The sequence below is a fragment of the Puntigrus tetrazona genome, chromosome 5 (assembly GCF_018831695.1).
Source record: "Puntigrus tetrazona isolate hp1 chromosome 5, ASM1883169v1, whole genome shotgun sequence".
Classification (NCBI taxonomy): domain Eukaryota; kingdom Metazoa; phylum Chordata; class Actinopteri; order Cypriniformes; family Cyprinidae; genus Puntigrus; species Puntigrus tetrazona.
Window position 1 is genome coordinate 278,365 of NC_056703.1, and position 8,732 is coordinate 287,096.

The window sequence follows — 8,732 nt, forward strand, 5'->3', positions numbered from 1 at the left end:
CTGCGGTACTCTTGAATCGGTGAGTTCTCTCACCGCCCCCTTGCTGCAAAAGATACTGTTATGGCGCAGGGCGATGTAATATGACGGATCGAGATATGATTCAGATGGTTTTTGAGTTAATCTCACGATGAAATATAATTATAAAATATAAATTATAAAAACTTTTATTCCCCATATAATTAATTCAAATAAAGTTACACCGATATTAATATGAAAATGTTTTTAGTTTCATTTCATAAATGCTAAAAATTAGTTTTTATTATAATTTTGGAGTGAATTACTGGGATGTTCAGCCCTTTATTCATCGAATATCAGTTTTATTATAATTTTCTTGAACTATAAATGTAAATATAAGGCTTTTTTTTTTTTTTTTTTTTTCATCCGTGGCAAAAAGGTCAACCCCGCCCACACTCTTAGCTTAAGACTTCTCTCTACTCCTTAGTAAAAGTTAGTCTATGCAGGTGTGGATAGGTTTAAGTGAAAACTCTTTGCTAAAAACTATTCAAGAGAACTGTTAATGGTAAGACTACATGTTTTGTGAATACGGGCCCAGGTCACTTGGGTTTCCGATGAAACGCAAAGAGACTGTGTTTTTATAAAGATTTATTGCAGGCAAACAATGCAGTAAATAATATTTACAACTATAGTAAAATAAACATTCCTTTATATGGGTTCCATGAGATGTTGTTGATGAGAAAGGTTCTGTAAATCACAGTGGCGGATGAATCTGTATAAACCTGTGCCGAGCTTTTCCTCCAAATTGATACACTTAACATTTGCCAACGTTCTTCCTGCATTCCAAAAACCAAACGGACTATAAAGTCAGGGCTCCTTTTTCTTCATACATGTGCATAAAATCTAAAAAGGTTTGAGGAGAATCTGATAAAGGAAGAAAAAAACCATTCTTAAAACGTTTTCGTCTTTATCCCTGTGCTCTTTAACTCTACATGACAAAGCCTCGAGGAGTAAAATGCAAAAATCAGTTTCTCCTACACTTAGTTGGATACTGAGCAGTTAGTTTGCAAACAAACCACACTTAAATTTGATGATGCTACTCTTCGGCTCATATTAAAATCTCACTGCAAACTTTTTTTGGGATTTTTGACCAATCAGAACACACATTAAAATAAACCTCACAACCCAAATGCCAAACCGATGGAAATTCGATGGCCCGACGGACTCGCCAATTGTGCTGCATTACAACTAAACAGTAATCCCAGCCATTAAATCCAGTGACATTGTAGCCAAGAAGTGCTTGTTGAGAAATCAAAAAGAAAATCAACCGAAACTTTCTTGGTTTTGCCGCTCTGAAACATTCCAGCTGGTCGGGTGTGACGTCAACGTGACCATCTCACAGTCTCTCATTTCTTTCGTCTTGCGTCCGACTCCATGCAAAACCTCTCAAACGCCTCCTCGATCTCCGGATCCATTTCATCTTCGTCGCCGCAGAAGCTGCAACACAGAAGCAATCCTTCATTATAAGTGCGTGAAAGCTTGTTTCCATTCACGGGATGAAAAAAGTATTGCCACTTTATATCTCACAATTCTGTCTTTTTTCTCTCCTTGCGATTTTGAGTAGATCTAAAGTACTTCTATTTAGCAAGGATGCATTAAACTAATTATAGCTGCTGAAATTACAGTTCCCAATATTACAATTTTTATTGTATTAGTCATCAAACGCCGCCACGGTGAGCATAAGGGAGTCCATTTAAACAACAAAAACACACCTATTTAACGTTATGAATATAAACTAATCATTTCTGATTGTTCAGGCCTATTTCAACTTTTGTTTCTTACACACACTGTACTGAATATAGAAAGTTCTTTTAAAATTGATCACATGAGTAACAGTCTCCCCCTGTTGGCTGGTCTTTGTTAAGTGCTCCTGGCCCATCCAATGGGCTGAAGACTATGCTGAATAAGACTGGCAGGTCTTGCTAAGCCCCCCTCTCTCCCTGGACTGCTGACTTCACTAAAATGTGCTCTTTGACTCCCCCCAGCATCATTGTGAGGAGGACAATTACTGGAGTTTGAGCAGAGGGGACGGTCACGGCAGGATTATTAGAGTTAACTAAAACCATAAGTAACATTTTGTTACCTGAAATAAAATAAAAAAGAATCTAAAATATAAGAAATTAAAAAAAAAAATACATTAAAAAAAAAAAAAAAATTATATATATATATATATATATATATATATTTATTTATTTATTTTTTAGAATCTCAATTGCACAGCATGCAATCAAAAATTTGGATATTCTCACAAATACTTACGAATCATTTCCATTCTCTTCATATGCATCAGGGAAGTAGTCTTCTCTGTCTAGGATCTCCTGGTATTTATCGGAGTATTCTGTGGTGGGGGGAATGAATAGTAATAAATAATACAGTCATTTTCATAATTAAAATAAATAAAGTCATGTTATGGTAATGAGAATAAATAACGTTAAAAATACATTAAAGTGTACTTAATTATATGAAAATAATAAAACATGCTTGTTTTCTATCCAACTGTCTTTGGATTTTGAATCCAGTCATGGTTTTGATTTAATAAAACACAAGTGAGTGGGTCACAGCAGACTCACCAGGATCCGCTGCTGTGAAAGGCGTCCCATCTGCTGTGTAGAAGGTTGGTTCATTCTGAGGAGCAACACCATGACAGAAACGCATTAAAAGAGGCTACAAAACTATCACACGGTCAGAGGTACTCCAGAGCTTTCACTGAATTTCATTTCTTTGACATTGCTCACCATAAAGTAGTTGGGGTCGTTGTCAGGCGTAGCGTCACTGGACACAGCAGCTGTCTGAACGCGACCCCAGTTACTGGACCGTAGCTCCACCAGCTTCAACAGCATCTGCTTGACATCTCTACAAAGGCACACATACAGTAAACATTAATAAACCCGGATACAGTGCATATATCAATAACGCAACTGTGCAGCTCAACAATCTAAGAGCTGTACACACTGACAGTGACATTCAGCAACAAAGCTATGATTTCCAGTGTCATGAGCAAAAACAAATACAATGCAACTCAGCTTTATGCAAAAGTACAATAATAAACAGCAAAAGTGCAAACACCGCTCAATAGCACATTATAGATATAAGTGTATTTTGGTATCACTAATAATCGATAATTATCGAGATATAATTTTCCTCGGTAAAACGATATGAAGAGTTCGAAAAATGTTCTATGTAATATGAATGAAACGGCACGACTCATTTGAACGAGAAACTAAGAAAACTACGAATTTTCTTTTTAGATATTGTTAAGGTAATGGTCAGGGTTCCTCAACCTTCATTTTGGAGCAAAAACATGGCTTTAAAAAAAAAAAAAAAAAAAAAAAAAGATTTGACATTTATTGTGATAATTATCGATATCGAATGATTTGAAAAAAATTTGTGTGATTTTTTTGGCCATATAGCCCAACACTAACTAAAATACTTCGGTTTTTTAATATATATTTTGTTTAAATATTCATTTAACATTTTAGCCATTCTCTCTTTGTTGTGTTTTGCAACAATTTTCTTTTGTTGTGCCGTTTTCGATCGTTTTAGTTATGTATAATGATTTACTTGTTGAACCGTTGCCTGACTCACTCACCGGCTGCATTTGGCATCCAGTACAACGTCTTCAATCTTCTTGATTACCTCATCCATGTCTGACTGGCCTCTCTCCTTCCATGTGTCTTCCAGAATGGAACCACTCAGCTTGTCAAATCAGTACAGTAAAACAACGCTAGTCAACACGGACAGTATAGCACTGCATTATATTAATTAGTCTTTCCATTTCACTTCTTTAAGTTGCCTGGCGATTTCAAAGTCTTTGTTTGTGTCAGGATTACTGTCACTAATGATCTTATGTTGAGTCCTAAGGTCACTTGGTAACTCCTACGAGCTTGCGCTGACATTTGCTTTGAAACAGTACCATTTAGTGCATTTGCTGTTTGTAAGATCAGGAATATACGTCAAACCTTAAGTAATTTGACTGCACACATCAGGTTGGGGTCATCTGGGTGAGAGAATAAAGCGTTCAAAAGATCCCTTAGCGCTCCCAGTAAAACAATAGCTCGCCCAGGTGTGTCCTTTCCGCTTTTTATCTGAAAGTTAATTGAAAGAATGAAGAATTGTAGTAGCTAAATATACAGCTGACTTTTGAATTCAAGCAGATACGCGTGGTAGGATTTATACACTTGTTTATGCAAAGGAATGGATATATAAACGGTAGCAATTGGTTTAGACTTATGCATTACATAATTTGCTCGGAAGTAGCGGGTCAAGCTCTGCCGTTGGGTTTATTTTGTAATCTTGATTGGAATCGTGATCTGTTCATTTAAATGATTCTGAAATAGAAGAATTTAACTAACTAAATAAATTTAAGACATTTTGACTTCGCAAGTCCTAAATTGACTTATTTGAAAATAAATAGACTTAGACTATAAATATATAATAAATAAAATAAAAAAATAGTAATTAGATAATAAAATAATAATAATAAAATAATAATTAGATAAAAAAGATAATAAAAGCAAAATTACAAACTAAAAAATTAACTAAAATTAAAACTATAACTAAGACTAAAATAACACTGTACATTGTTTAGTTCATCAGACAGCTGTAAAAAATAAATAAATGAGTACAAAATTAGATGGGTATAAATACTGATTCATATTGGTCAATAGACCGTATTCCAGAGAGCAGTGTAATCAATCATTTATTATATTTAGTGTTAATGAGTGAAAAGCACTGGTAGTGAACTGACCTCCAGGTTAAGATAAAGCTCCCCCAGAAACAGCACATAAGAGTGAAACCTTTTCTGGGTGTCTGGTTCTCCTCTTACTGCCTGCTCCCTCTGCTCATACTCGGTTCGACACCTACACAAGCACACAGAACGGGAGTTAAAGGATAAATGAAACTTAGCAAAAACGAGACTAAATGAAACCGAAAGTAAAGGCTAGGAGAGAAAAGGGAAGAGGCTGTTGACTTTAATAACCAAGCCACTTTTATGAAACATATAGAAATATTAAGCATTACATTGCTAAAATTTGAAATGTACCTCTTCAGCAGAAGCTGTCTGAAGTTACCGCTGACTGGACTGAGACGGATGTGATGAGACAGATGGTTACAGAGTCGTGCCCCTGTGTAGGCGAAGTTAGGGATAGACGTGGACTGTGGAATACAAATGTGGGATTTCAAAGTGTTCATCTTAATAATAACTGCTAAATTAATTCTGTTTGATTAGGGTTGTGCAGTGCACACATTAAAACCAGTATTGTAGCAATATTTAGCAAATTTCAGTTCTGCCTTTTCAAAAATGAATACAGCATGGACACATGATTTGAAAATTAACCATTAATAACCAATTTGGGTTTTTTTTTTATATAATAATACCCAAGGTGTTGCAGAGGATGAGCATGCAAAACACATTTTATAATGAAAATGTAAGATTGTTTATTATTATTCATTTATATTTCAGATTATTCACATATGTGTGCATCCACTTAAGGAATAAATAGAGTAATATGTATAGATAATATTATAAAAAAAACAATAAATATGGACATGTAATATGGAACGTACATTGTTAATTTATTAAAGACCTATAAATAAATATATGATCAGATCGATATAAAATATTGACTTGTATTTATGGAGTAAATTATGCATTTATATTGCTTATTATGTATTCCACAAAATTGAATAGTAACTGCAGTAATAAGAATCAAGTGTAAATCAGTCTAAATCAAAAATGATAAATAATTGCACAACATAAAAGAACATTATAACATTTACCTTCTGCAATTAATTATTAAAAAATATTTTTTATAGTGAGATTTAGGGGTATAGTTCATTCAGAAGCCAAAATTCTGCCATTATTTACTCATTCTCATGTCATTTTAAAGTTCTGTTTAACACGTTAAAAAAGTTCTCATTGTGTTTTGACAGGTTCCCACACAGATTCACGATTAGAGTCCTCAGAAACACACCTGTACATAAATGAGCTCTACCAGCTCCTGCAGAATCTCCTCCGTAGTGACGTAGCTGTTCAGCGTATCTGTGATGTAATCGATTTCTGACTCGAAGGACCCCGGAGATGAGTTCAGATGGCTTACAAAATCCTGAACAAAATCAGCCAGTGAGGGTTCGGCATAGTATCCTTCAGATCCATCGGAATATACATCATCCTAAGAGCAAAAAAAAAAGAAAAGAAATGAGAATATTAGACACTAATGCCACAGTAAATTCACAATTAAAGTGTCAAAACATGGACCCACCTGGAATGATGCATAATAGCCCGGGACAAACTCAGGCGCAGCGGCAGACAGTTTGGAGTTTTTCACAAGTGCATCTGTGCCACTGCTGCTATTGTGCCCCGAAGGAAGGGGAGATCTGCTCTCTGGAAGATTAAAAGATGAAGATTGCCATTAAAGTTGTCTGTAGTCACAATGCACACCGATTCCTCTTTTGTGTTATTTCACAGTTTTGATGACTTTACTAGTATTCTAAAATGTCAGAAAGAGTAACAACGAAGAAAAAGCAGGTTTGTCCTTAAGGCGACTTCTCCGAAACTTCGGCCAGATGTCTTAATCAACTAACTGCTGGTGACCACTAAACCACTCATCGATCTACTAATTCGTGCATTTGTCCATCCATCCGATTAATTTATCTATCCATCCATTTCTGCATCCATACATTCATGCATCTATCGTCTATTTAGCCCTCATCTTTGCATCTATATATTTATCCAGCAATAATGCATCCGTCTAAAAAATGCAAAAAGGCAAGATGTGGTTAAACAGCAAGACTATGGATAAAATGGCTGATGTACTTTGCACTCTATTCATCCTTCCATCTATCCATTAATTTATCCATCTACCCACCTATTCATTGATCTCTGAAACCATCCATTCGTGCAACTATCATCTATCTATCTATCTATTCATCCGTCCATCTAGTTATCCATCTATAGATAAGTACATATAACATAGCAAGATAAGGTGGAAAATGCTGATGTGCTTTGTAACACATCCATCCATAGATTTATCCATCTAGCCATCCATCCTTTCAGATATTTATATAGCTTTCTATCTATCCATCTATAGTTGCCTTTATAGCTATAGTCACCTCTAATGAAATGTTACAAAAATAGGTTTCACATTGTCAAAACGTCAATTTTACACACAAACATGTACCCCATATACGTGTTCATACAATACTACTGCCGTTGTTAAAAAGCAGCTTTTTACCTTACTCAACTATTAACATATTTCTCTATATCTGACGCATATATACAAAAATAGTTACACTCACATACACGTAAATGCGTGTATTTATATCGCGATGGAACAATGACTAGCATTAACTGTCATCGACCGAAGTCACTACTCCACGGGCAAATTAATCCAAAAGTTCTGCTTATTATAACCGAGGGTGTCACAAATGGAGGACCAGACAAAAAAAGGACTAGGAATTGTGCGCGTATGCCCCCCTGAAAAGCCCCCGACACCGTTAGCCACTTCGCAGAGGCAATTATTAGCGGACTAGCATGTCAGCTAGCACTGAACTTTACTTCACCTGCGCTGCTGTCAGACACCGGAGGAGACGTGCGCGGCTGTCTAAGCGGCTCGCCCGGGTTAAACACTGAACTTCTGATGTCTCCAGCCTCGGATGATGAGGAGGAGGACGGTGTGCTGCCGCTGTTGTTGTTGTTGTACATGATCTTCGTCTCGCTGGTCTCCCCCGTCCGATCACAACTGTCTGTCGTCAGACGCGAATAAACACACGGATCGGATCTCAGTGGGCCGCTGTACGCTACACAGACAGCTTCGCTCTACAGCCTGCTTCTCACTTTCATGTTTACTATTTCTGTTTCTGGCATCTGTCCCTCTGTTAAAAGCACTAATCACTTCCTCAGTCGTTCTCCAGAAACACCAGCTGATCGGAGGAGCACTGCCATCTATTGGAAATAATTGTCATCCCATTGGAGAAATGTTGCGGTAAATCATGGCTTCGCGAACAAACGGAGGATATTTTAAGCTTTATTTCGACAGGAATTTGGCATAAAAACTATAGTTTGAAACTAAAAATACACCAGATGCTACAGTTATGTATTTGCATAAATAACATAGATAAAATCAAATGTTCAATGAAAAAAAAGTGGCTTCACTTTGATTTAATGAAACTTATCTTTATTACAGCATGTTAGGAACTTGTTTAGAAATAAATTTTTACATAAAAAAAACTACGGTACACGGTTCTCGACTCTGGTCCTCAAGGGCCACTGTCTTGCAGAGTTTTGCTCCAACCTTTATCAATCTCACCTACCTGTAGTTTTCTAGTAATCCTGAACATCTTAATTAGCTGGTTCAGGTGTGTTTGATTAGGACTGGAGCTGAAATTTGCAGGACAGCGGCCCTTGAGGACCAGGGTTGAAAAAGCATGACCTGGCCCTAAAGATCCACTTTCCTGCAGAGTTTAGCTCCAATCTTGATCTAACTCGACCGCCTGTGACTTTCTAGTGATCCTGAAGACTTTGATGAGCTTGCTCAGGTGTGCTGGAGCTAAACTCTGAAGGCCAGAGCTGAGAACCCTGGACTTAGACTGTTACTCATTCAATTCATATATATATATATATTACACAAAAATCACTGCAACTTCACAGAAAATTAAGTTTCTACATATATTGTAGAACCTCTGAGTGCTTGACATCTCAGATCATTTAAGGATTGTGT

General features: G+C 36.4%; 1 protein-coding gene across 1 annotated transcript; it reads right to left on the reverse strand.

Moving 5' to 3' along the window:
• Positions 1-586: 586 nt before the first annotated feature.
• On the reverse strand, positions 587-7,934 carry paip1 (poly(A) binding protein interacting protein 1). Its single transcript, XM_043238854.1, has 11 exons — positions 7,576-7,934; positions 6,276-6,397; positions 5,988-6,185; positions 5,057-5,169; positions 4,763-4,874; positions 3,975-4,100; positions 3,605-3,711; positions 2,751-2,868; positions 2,586-2,640; positions 2,275-2,353; positions 587-1,452 (listed from the first exon to the last, which is right to left on the reverse strand). The coding sequence occupies exons 1-11, from the start codon at positions 7,715-7,717 to the stop codon at positions 1,362-1,364; spliced, it is 1,263 nt and encodes a 420-aa protein (XP_043094789.1). The 5' UTR covers positions 7,718-7,934; the 3' UTR covers positions 587-1,361.
• Between the last annotated feature and the right edge of the window lie 798 nt (positions 7,935-8,732).